The 20,215-nt window shown below is 29.8% G+C and overlaps 1 protein-coding gene across 9 annotated transcripts in view; it reads left to right on the top strand.

Annotated features, from left to right (window-relative positions):
- Gcn2 (eukaryotic translation initiation factor 2 alpha kinase Gcn2) overlaps nucleotides 1-13,751 on the top strand; it is a 159,706-nt gene extending 145,955 nt beyond the window's left edge. For 8 of the 9 annotated variants that reach the window (XM_076497828.1, XM_076497827.1, XM_076497830.1 and 5 more), the window contains 7 exons: nucleotides 1,018-1,104; nucleotides 6,417-6,508; nucleotides 7,591-7,789; nucleotides 8,921-9,040; nucleotides 12,761-12,810; nucleotides 13,142-13,219; nucleotides 13,633-13,751. In XM_076497828.1, coding sequence (XP_076353943.1) covers nucleotides 1,018-1,104; nucleotides 6,417-6,508; nucleotides 7,591-7,789; nucleotides 8,921-9,040; nucleotides 12,761-12,810; nucleotides 13,142-13,219; nucleotides 13,633-13,693 — 687 coding nt within the window. In that variant the 3' untranslated portion in view covers nucleotides 13,694-13,751. Of the gene's footprint in view, nucleotides 1-1,017; nucleotides 1,105-6,416; nucleotides 6,509-7,590; nucleotides 7,790-8,920; nucleotides 9,041-12,760; nucleotides 12,811-13,141; nucleotides 13,220-13,632 lie in introns of those variants that run through there. The other variant, XM_076497833.1, reaches the window with a different exon arrangement.
- The last annotated feature ends 6,464 nt before the right edge of the window (nucleotides 13,752-20,215 follow it).

Genomic DNA, 20,215 nt, shown 5'->3' with positions numbered 1-20,215 from the left:
AAATACATACATAGAGACATCTGTCAGATCACTGTACATGAAACAGTTGTTGTGGGTTTATGAACAAATACACTATTAGGAGTGCTGGGAAACCATCATCTGCATGTATAAAATAGTGTAAGGAAATCCTACAGGGAGGAGTCATTTGCTTTGGACATTACAACTTTATGAAAAAGCCTTTTGTCATTAAAATTATACCTTAAGACTGTTACCAAGGTCTAAAGTCTTTAGTTAAAGCATGACCAAACATGCTGAGATAGGCTGTAACAACATGATGAGACATTGAAATTGTTTTCATATAGCATACTCAACTTCTTTATATACGGTTAAAATGTTCATTGTAGGTTCCTTACACATTACAACTCAAGTAAGCTTATATTTTATGTAAATTATATGGTTGTATAGAAATTTACTCAGAGGCTGGATACAGCTTTATGGTTAATATGCCAGACTGTGAATCTGAGAGTCCTTGCTTTATGTTCTGTATATTAAATGAATAAATACACCTCTACAGTTTGGGGCCATGTGTGCATTATAAAAGTGATAGTCAGATTCTGCTGTTTGATTGGAGTATCCCACAAGTTGGTAATTGGTGTTGAGTTCATGTTGTATGTTAGTTACATAAATCAGTTTGGAGTGAGATCAAAATGTGGATCACTACTGTGTGATTACAAAATTATGAGGAAATTATCCAGAGTTTGAGCATGCATCAATAATGATTTGTTTTTATTCTGGAATGTGTATAACATCTTACAAAGCAGCTTTTTGTCTGTCATTTATTTTTAATTTTTGAAAGTATCAACACAGTGAGTCACTGTTTTATACTGATGTTTCTAAAAAGTGTATTATTTCTAATGTATGTATTAATTGATTATTTCTTAATTAAATTCTCAAGATGTGTTTATATCAAAGCCTGCAACCTTCCAGATAATTTTTGATATATCAAACTGCAAATGAATGGTTTAGAATTCAGTATTTTAATGTGGTTGTTATAAATAATTCTACTGGTTGTTTCAGAGTCTTGAAGAGGCTTCAAGTGTTTGTGAAGAAAATGGAATATTTTATCTTGTGATTCTTAGTGACTCAGAGTCTGGAACTGTGAAGGTATTTTTTTAGTCTTATGCAAAATTAATAGTTATTGGTTGTAACTAAAATTTTTAGGTGTATTTAAAAAAATTAGTGAAAACTATGTATGAAACTTTGTTAAAAATTTCAAAATTTCTTACTTATCAATGTATTTGTGATTTTAAGTTTAACTGAACATTTTAATAAAATCTGTTTTTGTCATTAGTACATTCTTATTTATCTTCAAAAAGTATTTTGCCATTTTAGTTGTAAGTTGTGCTTCACTTAATCTATATGTTGTTGCTTAGTTTCTATAGTGCATATTGGTATATAAGAGACATTTTAATACCCAGTTGCACCAAACATGTTTGCTCTTTCAGCTGTGGGGGTGTTATAAAGTGACAGTTAATCCCACTATTCATTGGTAAAAGAGTAGCCCAAGAGTTAGCAGTGGGTGATGATGACTAGCTGCCTTCCCTCTAGTCTTACACTGCTAAATTAAGGATGGCTAGCTCAGATAGCCCTTGTGTAGCTTTGTGTGAAATTCAAAAAACAAACAAACAATTTTAATACCAGTAATAAATGACCTAATAACACCATATTTGTTATTTTTCCTTAACTGGACACTCTGAATTCACTCACTATGCTGATGCCATCTTCTGTCTGAATAGATATGGGTAAAGAATTACATAAGTACAAGTTCAGTGTAAAAAGTATTGTTGTGTTTATCACTGTGTTAGATACATCCTTGATTCATGATAGCATGTCTTGTGTTATTATCCAAGTGTGCTGGCATGTAATTTAGTAATGGCACTAAAATTGCATGCATAAGTCAAGACAGACTTTTAACAGCACATCCACTTGCTAAGACTGTGGGTCTAAGTGGAATATCAAGTTTATGCCTTTTTGTAAACTGTATACTTTTATATACTGCTGTTAACTCTCTTGCTACAGACTCGATCTCAAAAACCTACCCCATAACCATTTTATGCTGTTATAGTTTTCGTACTATATCTTTTAATACTGTTTGGTTATCTTAATGAAATTTTGCATGTTACTAGTAAACACTACAAGGCTTTTGTACATGAGTTATAATTTTTTTTTTAAGTAAAGATTTGCTTGTATATTTTTCTTTTCAAATGTTGGCTTTCCCTCATGCAAAATACTTTTGATTTTAAGATTAAAATTACCTTTATGTATCAGAAAATTGTCATATTTTACATGCAGAATCTTTGTCACTTCCTTATAACCACCAGATAATTATTAAACATTTTTCTTAGAAAAACTTTATATTTTGTCATTTTCACCGTATGTATCTCTATATGGGATTTGACCAACCTTGTAACAACTATAAAAATTAGAAAATATATATAAATTATATATTTTCTTTCATTCTAGTGACTACAAAATATAACACAAAACTACAAATGTTTAGTCTAAATAGCTTAAAATCTCATAATATTATAAATCTATCTATATTTATTTATTTGTTTTTTTGTTGGCCTTTTAGCCAATTTTTGACTAACATGACAGAGCATGTAGTGATGTAGTGTTTGTACTCTTAATGTTACCATATCCAGTAGTATAAACTGGACTTGACAAATTGATTCATCTTGGCTTTGTTCTAGTGGACCAGTATTTTATAAAATTTTGTTTATAATACATTGCATATGTGTATATTTAACATAGAACAGCATTTAAAAAAGTATAGAAAACAATGATATTTTCTGGTTATGAACTTTGTACTTGCTGTAATTTGCTAGGCTTGTCAAATTTCACGAGGAAGATGTAAAACAAAATAATTTTTTTAGTTTTTTTTATGTATGTATTTTGATATAAAATCTCATAAGTTACTATATCAGTACCAGAAAATTGCGCTATAATTTATCAAGCTGAGTTGTATTTGGGTCTAAAAATATATGATTTTCAAAATCCACATACTCCCACCTTTCTGCTTTGATTCTATCATGAAAAGGAAGGTTTTCATAGTTGAACACTTCACACAGACTGATGAAACCATGTGGGGGCCATTCTGAGTTTTTGATTGGTTATACACACATCATTGAACAAAGTAGGTGTATGTTAGGAAGTATTTCCAAAAACTGAAGTAGTAGGTGGGGTCGCCTTAGTTGATTCACTATACATAATAATATCTCAAAAAATAGAAGATATAGGAGGTTGTTATTTTATATTATAATTTGTAAATACTAGTAATTTGAGCTCTGATTCTTAGGAAAACTTTAAACTTTCTATTTGGACTTTAAAATTATCTAATTTGAACCAAAATTGCATTCAACATATCACTTAACACACAAAAATTGGTATCTGGGATTTTTTTGTAATATTTACTTTTAAATTAAGAAATTAATTAATGTATAACATTAAAATTTGAATTAAAATCTATAATTTGATACCAAACATATTGACATACCTTTATAAAAGAGAAGATCATAAAATTTCGAATGTATGTCTACAAATGTGATGACATGCCCTTTGATCTCTGACTGTAGGAAGACTTTTCTGAATAGGATTAAAAGGTTTAAGTTTACATGGAAGATTTGTAGGGAAGTATCTTATTTTTTTCAAATTCATAAATAATCTCTCTAGCTTTCATCACAGTTTTTTAATTGGGGTAACCATTAAGTATTTGAAATATACACTTGTTTTTTTAAATTATCAAATATTTTTGTTTGTGAATGTTTCTCTTCATAATTGTGAAACCTTGGCATTTCTTTGATTTTTTATGGTGATGTCATTATCGTGTTCAGCTTTTAAAGGGCTAATTGTTTTTTGGGCATGTAAGGTAGACTTGGTCTGATGTTATTTTTCTTTTTTAAAATGCTCCTGAGTTTTTTCATCACATTCAATTTTTGTTTCAATATGTTTATTAGCATTAGAGGTTGTCACTTCTGGGCATCAAAAGGGCATTTGTTGAAATGTTTGAAGGTTGCTTGATTTGTTTTGTCTGTTGTTAAACATGTTTGAAATATGAACTTATTGTTTCAGTCTATGTTAATAGTTTCAATATTTTTCTGTCTCTTGTCCAACAAGTTTGAAAAATAAAATGAATGTTCAACTCTATTTTATTAGTTTCAATATTGGCTGCAGTAAAGGTTGAGTTGATGATATTCTGCTGTATATAATATTACTTTTGCTGCTGTTCATAGTAAACAAAGGTTTAGCCATTTTTCTGTTTTCATACAGTTGGTTCTGTTGAATAGAATAAAACGTTTTCAAGGAAAACCAGTGTTAAACACATGTAATTAGAAAGGTTAGTTTTTACTGCAAAACCATTTCTTTTGGCTATTGACAAGTTCAAAAAGGAAGTCAAGATAGCAAGGGAATTTTGTACTTTTAAATATTTTTTATTGTTACTGCATTTTCTTTGTCATTATTAACATTTGTGATGAAAGTATCCAATTTGGTGATTTGATCCTCATGTATACTTATCAATTTCTCATCAGTTCTTGAGTAACATTCTTTTTCTTCTTCTCTTTACATGATATATCTAATTTAATATTCACAAGCCTAGAGTAGAAACTGGCAAGTCATCTTGGGAGGTATTTAAAATTATAGTTTTGTTGGATTAGTCTAAGGTGTTTATTTTTCTTTCTGAATAATATTGTTATTAAGTCATTTGTAATGGAAGAGAGAGATCTAACCTACCTTTTTTGTGATTTCTGATTTTCTTTGATACAGTTTGTTAATTTGAAATGGTTGTAAATACCTTTAGGGACAGTCTTATGCTGGCAACATTTAACCAAGAAATCAACTTGTTCTTGTGAGTTTAAGCATGTAAGTTAGAGTTAACAAGGTTGTACTATCAATAACATGGTTGACATTGGGGAACTCGTTACAATATACCTTGGTTTAAAAACCAGTTAGGAAACTTTTTTTGTTATTTTGATTTCCATCATCCAAAAGCTTCCAAGAAAGATGCAATTATTAGAGAATTAAAATGAATCAATTACAACTGTACTGGAAATAAAACAAAAGAACAATACACATTATAAACTAAAATAACTCCTTTTGAGTAACAAATATTCATCTTTTCATATGAAACAAATTTTCAATTTGTGATGTATAAAAATTAGCATTGCCCATTTGGGGAAAAAAAAAAAGAAAGAGGCAAAACATGAATTTTAAAGACAGTTTTTCCAAAGATAACACAAACTTATTTCTACATTACTTCTGATTGACAAAACTATCTTGGATAAAATAAAAACTATAATCAAGAAACCTGAAGCACTAGTTAAAATTATGTAATGTTCATGTCCAAACCTCAAAAGCTAACTTTCAACATCTTAGTACACTATCTTACAGTGTAATAAAGCTAACTATCTGTCAAAGAAAAATGTATTTGCAGTCTGAAGATGGGTATTTTGTCTGCCACAGTTGTTTAACAAATTACATTTAACATCTGTTATCATAATTTGGGGAAATTAGAATAACAGGAGAATAGATAGATTTTCTTTCATAGACAACATGAAGAAAAGTGCAATTACAGATGATTTTTTTAACTAATTGTGGACAAATAACACCTGCCGTGAATCCACCATTTTCTGTGCAAACCTAACCAAAGCCATCAACTACACTTGCAGTATAATTAAAGAACCTCTTCATATTGAAGAACTATAAGCCACAGATGATGGTGCCTATAATTCTGTGTTGTTTGTTTCTCATTTTATCTTTTGTTATTTCAGTCTGTAACTTAGATAAAACTTTTTTCTACTACCTGTGACAGTAAATTGTTTCAAAAATAAGCTTTACTACGTAATGTCTGAAATGCATGGTGTGAATTCAGTTATTGTTTATTATTTAAAACAGTTCAAGATTTTCACTGTCAGTTATGGTTTTTGTTTTAATAGTATGATTTTGAAGAAGCTATAAAGCAAAATAGTGAGTGTTTAATTAGAGAAAAATAAATATGTTGTTATAAGATAGTTTATTACAAGTACTGTACATTGTTGTTCCATGCTTTAAGGAGAGAATTAACAAAGAAAAGGGCTTTTTACCTTTCTACGTATTTGAAAGGGAAGGTTAACTAGGAAGTATCATCACATTTCTTAATGGTGTATAACTCCTTAGATTTTCTAGGGTTCACTAAGCATAATATAAGTTAATAATGCAAGGTGAAAAAATTGCTTTCATAGTTAAAATTATAATGATAATGCTGTATGCAGAAGATATGGAGTCAATGCATTGTTGATATACATTTTAACTTTAATTGTAACAGCCCCTTTAGGTTCTAACAGAACATTCATTAAATTGAACAAAAATGTTTGTTTATATTTTCATGTGAATACACTGTAAAATAATCTTCTTTTAAATTTGTCATTTTTACACATTAGATACGAACTATTGGTAAAGAGCGATATTCAGAGATGAAATGTTCCTTTGCTGAAGTTGGAGAGAATATTGTGAGACTTATTAGAGAAAAGGTGTAAGTGAGAATATTGTTTCTTATTATTTTACTTTAATTGGTAAAACTGTATTTCGTACTGAGCATTCAAGTACAGTTTTCATGCAAGGTATGTAACAACAATAAGAGATGCCAGATTAAGTACAGTTTCTATGCAAGTTAGATAACTACAATAAAAGGTACTTGGTTAAGTACACTTTTCATGCAAGTTAAATAACTACAATAAAAGTTGCCTAGTTAAGTACACTTTCATGCAATGTAAATAACTGATAAATGATGCCCAGTTAAGTACAAGTTTCATGCAAGGTAAATAACTGCAGTAAAGAATGCCGAGTTAAGTAACTATAATAAAAGATTCCAACTTTGCATAAGTGAAGCAAGCTAAATATGTTTTTTAGCTAAAGACGAGTTTTAAAGAAACTCATCTTTTAAGTGTTATATTTCAATTAAATAACACTCATGGTGAGATCTGCATTATACAAACATAAAAGTGCACTTCTGAGTTATTGTAGTTTATTGAACCCATTTTAAGGTATATTTTTTTCATTATCACATACAATGAATCTGTTTGGAAAAATTTTATATGGGTTGGCCACTTTATGGTTGTTAAAACTGTATATTAACTTTCCTTTGACCAGTAATTGTTTACATCACTGGAGGTGTACAATTACAACTTAACTTTCAACATTTGTTAAACAAATATAATTCTTATTAAATTTAAATAATTTTCTCGAAAATTTTGTTTAGTGTTTAAATGGAAATTAAAAATTGTTCAAACTGTTATTTCTTTTTGTCTTTTTTAGTTTTTCTCAACTCTCAAGTTTATATCTAATTTGAAATACAAGATGGATCTTTTTTATCAGTAATAACAAAATAGACCAAGATAAAAATTATGCAAGTTTTAGTGCATCATACATTACTTTTCCATGCAGAAAACAGGCACTAGAAAACTATTCTAAGTCTTATGCAATATGGCTAAGTACTTTCATTGTGCAATAAAAATAGACTGACAGGTGTATTTAGCACTTGAAGGTTGTTCAAGGAATTTTGTTTTCTTGTGTTTGAACCAGTTGAAAGATTAAAAATACTTTACTTTGGCAAAGGGATCAAGTAGACAGTAGCATCACCAAGGGAGAAATCAGCCGTTTTGGCACCTGTAGTACCAGTAAAGGTGATACTTGTCGAACCGTCAGTGCTACTGAAGGAGGAGGTAACAGTAGCATGTCCATAGCAGACATAGATATAACATTTCTACCACAAGAGAAGATGTTATTCAGCACTAAGAAACGATATGAAGGACAGGTACAAGTGTTGTAAAAATTTACATTTTAACTTACAACTGAAACATATTCTAAATTGTCACATGAACTTACCTGTCACTTCTAATTTTATGAACTATTTATATCACAACCCAATCACCTTCTATCAATAAAAAATATCTAATTTCATTAACATCTCACCTATGAGAGCACTTATTTTGTGTATTTCTTTACTGACTGAAATAAAACAAATGCCAGTAATTTCACATCAGCAGTTCAGGTCTTTGTTTTGGAAGTTAAGTTGTCAGTCTTAAGTGAAAAGGAGCCTCATAAGAAGTTTAAATTCTTTTATTACAGTTTTCAAAATGGTGATTTTTAAAACTCATTATGGCACTTGTGTAACAAAAAGAAATTAAGAATATTTACAAATTTGTATGTATAAAAATGTATAGAGAATAAAATTACTTCCTTTTTAATTTTACTGGAATATGCATAACTTAAAAATAAATAACATTCTATTTAACAGAGTACATTCTGTTCATAATAGTATTTGGTGAGTACCAATATCTTGTTTTTCAAACTAAATTTAGAATACAAATTTTCCAAACCAAATGTTTATTCAATAAAATGTGGAATAAAAATTTTAATTATTTCAGCTGTTGAAATTGTTTGCTATTTAATAAACATGATTAATTAGTCTTCTTTCTCCCTTCAAATAGACAAATAGCTTTAATATTTTGCTCTTAATTATTGTTTTATTTCATTTTTCATATCATCATCCCTATCTAAATACCGGAATTGGCTGTCTTTAGTTTTAGTAATATCTCAAAATATTTACAACTCCAATTTGAATATGAAGTTAACTTTTCAACAGTAATTAAAAATACTATAATACATGGTAAATATATTTTCTATCCATTCACTCAGTTTCTAGCACTCCACAGGTCACATTCCTATAGCCTTTTAGAAAGCCAACTTAGCTTTGCCCTGAACAACATAAGAGAAAATAATATTCCCATGAGATGTATGTAAAAGTTACTTTATTTTAGCTCGTCATATGATTAAGAAAAATTGTTGAAATAGTTGGCAATTTATTTATAGATGGGTTTTCAATGCTTAAATAACAATGCTGTTGAACTATCCAATGTCTGCTTATTTCTGTCTGTTATTTTAGATTCAACCCCAACTTGCTCCACTCGTTCAGTGTTTATCTTCATCCTCACGAGTAGCTGTCGAGGTTTTGGCTTTGGAAGTTGAGCTGTCAGTCATTAAAACTATAGCTACTTATTTAGAGGTACTAAGAAGTTTTATATTGATACATTTTGAATAAAAGTATACAAAATAAAACAAGCTTTACCTTCTGTCAACTTGGGTTTTCCAATTTTGGGGCCATAATTTCAGTGTATGCTTATTCTTATGATTTATTTTTTACAACTCAACATTGTCATGATTTAAATGTATGTCTATGATTCATTATTGATAATGTGACATTTAACATGTATGATTCAATGTTTATTACTTGCTTCTGTTGACTTTATGGTCATAATTTTAATTTATGTTTATGAATTAAAGTTTGTAAATTGACAGCTATTAACAAGGAAGTGTTTGTGTAACTTCTCAATCATTTTGATTTCTGTAAAAAGCTTGTGCCAGTGGTTTATTTTAAAGCATATCATTAATTTTATTTTGAAGCAATGTCAAAGCTTTCCTTGATTTGCTGTTTCAGTTTGTATTGTGAAAGAATGTAAAATATACTGATATTGAGGTACCAGTAATTTACTGACAAGATTGTATAGATGAACAAGTTTTACTGTAGGTAGTCATGTAGAGTAATTTTAAGTAATTTGAAATTTTAATGGAATACATGCAGCAGAGCAGTAGTTGTTGATGTCAGTGACTGTACAAAATTTAATTTCTGAGGCATATCACTGATATCAGTAGTTTAATATTGAACCATATCAGTAGTTGAATTTTTAAGCAATGTCATAGCTTTCCTTCATGTGCTGTTTTAGTTTGTATTGGCAATTTGTGAAAGAATGGAAAATTCACTGACATTAAGGTACCAGTAGTATAATGACAAGATTGCATAGATGAACAATTTGAACTGTAGGTAGTCATGATTAGTCAAAAGAGTAATTTTATGTGATTTGAAAATTGTATGGAATATATGCAGCAGAGAAGTAGTTATTGGCAATGACTGTAAAACATTTAATTGGCAGCATACCAGTAGTTGATGATGATGATGTTATTGATGACAAAAAAGGATAATAATGAAATGATTTGTATTTGAAATATTTACTGAGTTATTTTGGCTTTATTAACTCATATTACTAATATATTTTGATTTAGAAAAAAATTAAACTGAACAAATAGCTAATAAACAATCTTAAATTTCATTTATTTACTTTTTATTTTATTTGTTAATTTTAGATATTTTGATATATCTTCTAAAAAATGAATGCAAATTAAAAGAATAAATCAATCTGCTAAAAACTGTAAATGAAAGTCAGGCTGCGCAGCGCTGTGGTGCCTCTGACACCAGGCTATATACCTTTTCCTCTTTTTTTCATAAATGTCATTGGCATGCCTGATGTCCTGTTTACTTTTCTTGACAATGGTTTCATGTGCTTGCTGTAGGTTTCTCTTTAGTGTTGAATAGCTTTAGTTAATGAAAACAAAATTTTAAAGCAATGTTTTTTTCTAAGTGATTTTAATAATGTTTTGTGTTTATTTCTCTTTCTTTTCAGGGACCCTTTTATCAATTTCATTTGGATCACACTTAGTGATCAGTGGTGCATGGTTAGGTATACTTTTTTCCAAATCTGCATGAACTACCAGTAGACCAAAAAAATATTTGCAATAAACAATCATAACACAAAGACAAGTTCATTATTGAACTGCCATAGATGGGCTATTATAAGTAAAGCTTATGGGGATTTTGCTCATCCCTGCTGAATCCTAGATTGAATAAATTGAGATCAGTTTGCTTTTCAAAGTAGGGAATGTTTTTTACCTATTGCACTATTGCTAGAGCATCATGCCTTGGAAATCCCCAAAACATGTATCTCCCCCTCAATTCTCCTAGTGGATTGTGAGAGTTCTTGCCACTTCCAATTTCTAGTTGCTGGAGTTGTGGACAAAGGTTTATTCCTTGTGAGTGATGTTTGGGTGTCAATTTCTGTGTTATTGGTTGGATTTTATTTGTTTCACACCTTCCTAAAAATTCCAAGGGCAGAAGGTGTTGCCTTGCTTCTCAGGTTGGAAAATTATGATTTTTGGTTCCTGATCCCAGACCAGGTAATCTCTGTTACTTCAGGTTGAGTAAGATGTGACAGCTTGTTGCATTTGTGCTTCTTCAGCTTTGGGTGAGTGTTTGTTCACATCTGTTTTTGCATGATTTATTTTCGTAATTCAGCTGGCTCAACATGCAACATTCTTTAACTTTTAGGTTCGGTTCCAGTAATACCACATTACTAAACAAGACCAAATACAAGTGGTTTTCATGCTGTAGCTACTATACCTTATATCTAGATTTATGTTCACAGCTCCAAAATTCAAATGGTAAAATGTGGACCTCATATTTCTGATTGTGGTCTGAACAAATCCATCTGAATTCTTGTTCTTCTAAGGAAGGTAGGATTTTGCCTCCTTTTGCCAGTTGACTTTATTGGCCCATAAATTAGATTTTATGTTGTCTGGAATAAGAGCATGCCTATTTCAGAAGTAGTACAGACCCCACTATTGTGTTGTTACTGTATCTCATTGTCACATGCCTGTTTTCTACACAGAATGTATTTACTGTAATACTTACCTCCGCTCATACTCTCCTGCTCTTTGTCCCCACAAAATGACCAGTTTCGAGTCTGCTAATTGGATGATCTCAAAAAGTGAAAAGGAAGTAATAATGGGTAGCTTATCTACAGATCTGGGATAAGGGGCAAATTAATGTAGATGGAGAGAATCTCAAAATTTAACTTGAGGTTAGCTATTGGTTAGTTACCTCTTTCTTTTTTTGTGAACCTGACAATGACCAAAGGTCAACGTTGTTAGCTCCTATACATAAAAAATTTCTCAACCCAAACCAGCCATTTTTTACATATATATTTTTCTCTACAAGTGGGTTTTCTTGTCATTACTAATGTATATAATGATAATAGCACCATATCAGTTTCACTCATTGGGCTGATTTTTTATTTGATAAAAAATAGTGCAAAGTTCAGCTCATTTAGTGAAAAAGAAGGCATTTTATTTCTTCTACAACAAGTTGTATGAGTTCACCTTACAATACTCCTAACTCACAAGTAAAACTAAACAGTTTTTTACTTGTTAACTTTCCTGTCATGTTTATGGACTAAGTAACTGAGTAATAAATTACAACTCTCTTGTACTTTTAATATTACTAAGTATTAGAGGATTCAAGGCATTACATCAAATTTCTAGTTTTTGTACATCACTACATTGGTCCAAAACTCCCTCTAACAAGCAGTACAAAGCTTCAAAATTAAAATGTTAAAACATGGGTCACAACATTAGCATCTGAACATTCAAGTTGTTATTATTGTTAATTAGGGTGTAAAACAAAGAAATTAAGTCATGTTTAGTTCTTGATAAAAATCGTATATGGTTTTGTTAAAATTGTACTTACAATGTATATTGTATTTCATTTTATAAAATTATTGATATATTACAAATCTTGTATAAGTTTTTGTTGTTTTATAAATCATAATTTTTGCAATTTATCTTGCCTAAAGTTTTATTTTAAAGACATGTTTGTGACTGCAATTTAACAAACCATATGTGAAAGTATTATAAAACTTTTATAATATAGGTTACTTGCATGAAGTTACAAAATCTCCATCATTAAGTAAAGTTTTATTGAAAAGATAACATTCTGCTTTGCAAATCTTTCAGGTTGATTTATCTGCTACATTTTGCATCACTTGATAGCAATGTTTGAATATTTTTCTCTTATTTCTCTTACATAGAAACTCATATATTCATATTTTTTTTGCAGCTGGACTCTGAAACAGCCTTTGAAGCCAGTATAAGTGAAGTGATGGAAAGGTTGGATTTATGTGTTAATTGTTTTTATGACATATTTCTGTCATTAGCTTAAACGTTATTTTTTAAAGTTACAGTATATCTTTCACATTTTACTGATGATGATATTGGAATTCATTCTGTTTAATGGTGTACATTTTAAACTTGTGTATGTGTTTTAGAAATTCAGTAATACTGAAGAAGGATAAATTGACTGCTCTGATTTGCTTTGATATTTACAAGATATGTTTGATATTTTTAATTTTATGTTGCTGTAAATCAAAGGAGACTTTATTTCCAACTGATGTGGGACTTGGTTTTCAACAGTGTATGTAAGATTTCTATATTTTGTCAGGCATGCACGGCACAGAAAATATCTCACCCGAGTCTGTGATCATATCTATGAACTGAGATTTGACAAAAAGAAAGACCAGTGAGTTTTTTTTTATATTTTTAGTAACAAAACATGATAACATACCCTTTTAATACTTTTGAATTCTCTCTAGTGCTGAGTAATAGACATTTGTGTTACTTGTGTACATCAGTTTTGTAAAAAGAAAAGAAATAAAATCCTAAAGACATTCCACTGACTTTATAGTGTGTTTTTGACAATGTAACAGTTTTGTATGTTTGTGTAAACCTTCTGTCTTTATGTAGTTTTGATTTGGGCAAAAATACCAAAATAAATGGACATATAAAATGGTGTTCTTATTAAAATTGTTTTTCTTAGTAGGATTATACTAAATTTTGAGTTATTTATATGTGTATTTTTCATTTCATTAACTGTATGTTATGTTAGGAAAAATGGAGTTTTTTTTTTTTTAAATGAAAGTGTTTTTTTTATAGAAACCTTGTGATCGTTCTGTACAGTCTGAAGGACAGCACTTACAGAGTTATGTTTTCTTGATGTATCTGTTGTAAGAAGATATGTACAAACCACCTAGAATATAAAGTTTTCTGAACTGTCAGCAGCTAGTTTTGTATGTTATTCACTGAAAGAATCAACTTTGCATAATTTTCAATCAAAATATGAGAAAACAGGTACTTCAAACATGTTCATTGTCTTTGTGTTTAACATGTTCATTGTCTTTGTGTTTAACAACATGACTTTCAGTAAAAAAAAGTATTTTTGTACAAATGAGATAAGATAAAAATACTTTTTAATAGATAAATATAATGAAACCAAAATTTAGAGTAAATAATTATATTCAAACAGCTAAATTAGGAAAAACACAGGATTAAAATACAATAAAAATTTCCTAGGTGAAACATAGCATCATTTTATTGTTATTTGTTAACCTATAACCAAGTTTTATAATACAGATTTTCTTTGTTTTGGTAAGTGTTGTGCTAAAACTATCCTGTAGTTTCAAAGGTTTTGTCAGTACGCTTTAACATCTATTTCAATTACATTGTTGTATTTTGTTAAGATTTTTATAAAAAAGGTTCCAGCCAGTTTCTTTGTTTTTTTCTATATTGTAACATAGCATCACTGCACCTAGAAACAAATTCTTCATATGCTAAGCTGAAGAACACAGCTTGTGTTGTTAAGAATGGTAATACTTTTTAGGTCAGTTAAAGACTATGTAAAGTTGATTATAATATTTTTAATACTGATGATTCGTATAAAGCATTTCTTTTTTATAAATAAATTATTTATTCATTGATACTGTAATTTTTTCCATTTTTATTTAGTCACTTTAGACCAGGATTAATTTAAAGCTATTGAACTTAGACTTTTATATCCAAACTTTTAAAATTTTATGAGTTAATTTGTTTATGACAGTAATTCAATAACTTTTCACTGTAGTAACTTTTGTTTCAGATGTTCACAGAGTCTTTGAGTTTCTGTGAAATATGAAGGTGTGTACAAGGAAACTAGAACCATTTAACCAATCAGCTGTAATGTTTTTGTAAGTGCATGTTTTAAAAACCACATAAAACTATGTTAATTTTACACTCAAGTTGATTATTAAGTAAAAATAACTCATAAAATACAAAAGTATATTTTACTACTTTCCATTTGTACAAGACACCATAATTGAGTTATAAATGTACATAAAGCTAAACCTGTGTTTCCAAACTGCAATGTCTCCTTAAAATATATTAGCTGAAATATGTATACTTTCAGGTAGAAATAAAAAATTGTCTGTTCTGTTCCTTATTCTTATATATAACCTAACATCAAGAGAAACTTTTCAGAAGTAATGACAAAATACTGTTGTAGTGTAAAATCAGTAAATAAAAAATTTATCAGTGGTAACAAACAGGTTGTAGTCAGTAAGCATGGATTTCATGAAAGAACAATTTATTGACCAAGTTTTGTTCCTAAGTGTAGGTGTTTGGAAATGATTTGCATATAAATACAATTACTAATAAGCACACAAATAACTATTAACTAGCATTTGGATACAATTAATTCGTATCATGTGAATACAATTGCTAACTAGCATATGGATATAGCTAATAAATAGCAGTTGAATAGAACAAGTGGAAAACTTTTCTCAGATTAACCCATACAGTATTACCTAATCCACAAGGAAAAGATTGTTGTATCTGGTATACTTCTGAAAGTACCAGCTCAATGAATATGGTTTGTAAGGTAGTTTTATCAGTTGTTATTCATAAGGAGTAACTGTAAGGAATAAGGACTGGTGTAGATGAAAACTTCTATGCACTTTGCACACTTCATGTAAATTAAAATGATGCAGTGTGATACATAACACTTTACTGTTAAGGTATAAATATGAATGCTTATCATTGTAACTAATGTTACAAAGGATGCAATATGTGCATGCTAAACACTTTTCTTTACTAAATCACAAACAGTTATAGGTGGCTTAGATCGATACATAACACTTTACTGTTAAGGTATAAATATGAATGCTTATCATTGTAACTAATGTTACAAAGGATGCAATATGTGCATGCTAAACACTTTTCTTTACTAAATCACAAACAGTTATAGGTGGCTTAGATCGATACATAGCACTTTATTAAGACATAAAACTCAAAACTGTTTTGATGTGAATGACTTACAACCTGGTAAAGATGTGTATAATATGTCACAACATGTTAGTATTAGGTCTGTTATATTGTTAAACACTACATTCAATAGTAGATCTGCTATACTGTTAAACACTACATTAAATAGTAGGTCTGTTATATTGTTAAACACTATATTCAATAGTAGGTCTGTTATGTTGTTAAACACTACATTCAATAGTAGGTCTGTTATGTTGTTAAACACTACATTTTTTATTTAGTCCCTTAGGAATTTTCAAGAACTTGGAAAGAACTGTTGGAATACTGTTAATATACTCTTTTCTAACTGTTGGAAATCTCTCAAAATCTAAAATGTACAAGCCAAATAACTAAAGCTTTACAACAGGTATAATTATAATCATGCTGTGCCAGCGTATAAGTAGCTTCACACCACAATAATTGTTATTGTTAGAAATGGCTTATGTAAATGGTGTTTCTACTACTGTTGTGTTTGTGGTAACCGAGCTTGTCTGAAAAGCACTGGGTTGAAATGCATCATTGGTAATGAATATGGTGAATCTATTGTGGTTGGAATTCTATTATTATACACTCTTCTAATCCATGAAAATCCTTATGGAAAGAGACAAATAAATTAATGTGTATAAATGTAATAGGTCTGATACTAATATCCTATGACAAGTATAAGTTTAATCATACTTTAATAGCTTGTAAAATGGGTTCTGATTTAACAGTTGTTATTGTAACAAATGACTTATACTGTCAGGGTTTTTATGTATATAGTGGACTAAGAATTCTTCTACAACAGGTGTCTGTGACTTGTTGGTGATAAATTCAAACAGTAATAATGGACAGAATACAATCAGTTGTTTTTTTTTAAATAATATATTTCAAAACAAGTCAAACTTGTGTGCAAAAATTCTTTATGGTATACAATAGAATATTGCAGTTGTATCTAAAACTGAGTAAATCTCTTTTCTTGTTAGAAGTCCAGGCCAATTCAATTACTGAGAATCCACTTTGTGCTTTAGGTATGAAAAGAACATTTTATTAAGAAGTGAAGTGTTTTAGTGTAGAAGATGGTTGTAGGCATTACTGTGGTTTGCAAGTTGAATCTGACAGAGAATAAAACTGGTGTTTTGATGGCCCATGTTTTAGACGTCAAGAAAGGTTAGCTGAACATCAGAGGCAGTTTTGTACTTAATCAGTGAAGGGCTTTTTGTCTCTGTCTCTTTTATTGGATTTTGCTGACATTCTGGTACATGTGCTATCGTACGTGACCTATCCCCTGAAGGAGATTTCTACCACACTCCTTGATATGCTTTTAATTCTCGAAAATCACTCTACTATCATGCTTTATGTACAAATGAGGCAATTCTTAAATTACACAAAATCATGTTATTCTTTGTCCTCTTTATGTTACTATCATCTTATCTTTCATTGTGGTAAGTTATAACTTGATCATAAAATAATCATTTTGGGATTTTTCCAACCTGAGTATAACTAAGTGGTTAGTATTTTGGACTATGGAACTACAATTTCAATGTTTGCATCCTGTTACCAGACACAAAAAGAAAAACGTCTTGCTTCTTGCACTGGAGTCATGAGTGCATTATTGGAGTGTTATCCCTGTATTCAGTTGTTGAAGAGTAAGTGGTGGATACTGTTGACTAGCTTCTTTCCATATGGCCTACTCATTCAGAATTATGAATGATCTGCATGGACAGTCCTTATTGGCTTTGTTTAAATAACTGAAAAGGAACAAATTACTTTTCTAAGTTTCACACTTAATTATCTGATTTCTTCTAAAAAAAATGAAAAAGTGCTTCCTTACAAATATAAAATATATAATATTAAAAGTTTGAATTAGTTTTTGTATTGTTATTTTGCACAAAATTTCCAATATTCTCACAGTGGTTGTTTAGGTTATTTCAAGATCAGTAATAACTCTCCAAATTGAAGTCCATTGAATCTGTAGATGGTCCTTCCACTTAGCCTTTTGACCTTGTTTGGTACCTACTTTTCTCTGTATCAGATATCTCATAACAGGACTGCTGCTATTATTATTTCATGGGCTTGTGTTTCAACATTACCATTTATTGTCTCACTACTTTACATATTTTTATACTCCAATTTATTGTAGGGTGTACTAACTGTAATAAGCCTGCTTTTATCACATAATCTGAAGCATCAGTGCTTAAAATCAATTTGCTATTGACATCTAGATAATTTATTATATGGGATTTTTAAAATGAATTATTCAGTTACTCAAAAGCTTTCTGCCATTTTTTAGTCCACTTTAATTTCCATATAATTGTCAGTTAAAACCAAGAGTAGCTTTGGAAGAGAAAACTTATTACAGTGTGAAAGAATGCCCTCCCTTCTTTAAAATTACTTAGCACTGGATAACTTTTACAGATTTTTAGCTGTTAGGATTTACACTGTTAGTAGTTACTCAGTGTAAGTAATTCAATTGTTTTTGTTATAAAAATTAATCTTGCAATATTTGGGTACTAATACAATACCTGAATGTTACCATGGGTTGTTAAAATATCTTAAGAGTTTTCAAATATCTGAAAGGGATTATTGTACATTTGATCACAACATTGTAGTAGTTTGCCTATATTGTATTGAATTGTTTAGGCTCATAACATGGAAGTACCAAGAAATTGTCTTTCCACACGGGGAAACACTATCTGTCCTAACCTAGTATTCTGTGAAAGTTAAATCAATGTCTGCAATTGTAACATAAAACCATATAGTAGGTGATTCTGCTAGTGGTTGGATACTAGTATTAACAATTCAAGAGCTCTAGGAAGAACAGTTGAAGAACCCAGAACTAGCATGGCAGTATCATACCTTGCAGCAAGATGAAGAATAGCCATCATGAATTAAGGAGTGTAGCACAAGCATAGTGTCCTGTTGTAATTGTACAGGCAGCTACTAACAAACTGCATCATTATTATCAATCTCTGATAATGGATTCTCAACTTTTGTCCATTGCTCAGAGGTAGGAATTGTTCAGAGTTTGCACAATGCAAATACTAGAATCCATAAAAGTCTTATATGCATGTGTACTAACATGTTGTGATAGTTTCACTGACCATATTCAGCTCAAGCTATTAAGCAGTTTTGATTCAAACACAGTACAGCATGCTCTCCTTAGGGTGCCTATGCAAAGTAAACTCCATCATATAATTTTTGGTTCTTCTTAACAGAAAATAGATCCAGATATTGGTAGTCTTGTGTTAGAAGCTAAACAAGGTAACTGGTTTGTATTGACTATTATTAGTTACTTTGGTAAGTGGATCATTTGCCATTCTTTTAAAACAGTCATTGAAATGGATAGTCAGTAACTGATTCTGTGCTTCTAAAGAAATTACACTTTCAGTAGTCATACATTCTCTGAGATGGGTATAATGTTTGGTGTGGTAAAGATGCACACTTTTCCTTTTCAACCTAATCTAATGTGTCAGGAAAAAGGTTACTACAAACTATCAGGCATTTGCTTGTGAAGTTTCTTAACTATTACAACCTGAGTGTTGAATGCACATGTATATCAAATTTCACAGTAAAAAATAATGACTATAAATCTGTTTCAACTATTTTTGCTAGAAATAATTTGTAATTGATACCTTATAACTTTAAAAGTTTGTTTTTAACATTTGGTCTGTGTGCAGTAGAACAGCTATAAATTTCTTAGAATTTTTCTACTCATCCCAAAATACAGGTTTGTATTTAGTCAAAATCCCTTAGAAATAGACTTATTTGTATTTTGTTTCTCATATGACTTTCCTGTCAGAGAATTTAATTTTGAAAACCTTGTGTTAAAATGTTTTTGTGATGTTACAACAAGTGATTTGTAAGAAAGTGACTTGCAGAAGAGTGGAACACAAAGAATTGTAACATAGTTTATAAAGCATAGTAACAAGCCATAAATCTGATAATTTTTTACAGTTTCCTTTAAAACATTTTTGTTTCTGGTATTTGCTTTATGATTATATGTTTGTAAACTACATGAATATTATTTCATAAGAATGTATCATGCCAGAATATTCAAGGTCAGTGAGTATGGTACATTTGGAGTTCTGTGATGGAAAAAATTGATATGATACAAAATTTTTTTTAATCTGTGTATATTAGTAAAGTTATTGTTATTCAAGTAACACATTCAATCACAATGACTTCTTAGTTACTAAAAATAAAATATTAGTAAGAAATTGAGCTTCACCAAATATATTGCCTATGTCAGAGTGGGCCAAAGATACAAATGCAATTTGTATTTCTATCATTCAATGATTTTACTATTCATCTTGTCTTATACAATTTTTGTGTCTTCATAACTGTTTAAATAGCTAAAGATTAATAACAATTATAAATAACTCATAATAATGTGATCAACAATAATAAAAGGAATTAATCTGAG

Source organism: Tachypleus tridentatus, chromosome 4, assembly GCF_004210375.1.
Source record: "Tachypleus tridentatus isolate NWPU-2018 chromosome 4, ASM421037v1, whole genome shotgun sequence".
In the NCBI taxonomy this organism is placed as follows: domain Eukaryota; kingdom Metazoa; phylum Arthropoda; class Merostomata; order Xiphosura; family Limulidae; genus Tachypleus; species Tachypleus tridentatus.
Note: the sequence above shows the minus strand (reverse complement) of the source record. Positions and strands in the feature narration are given on the sequence as shown.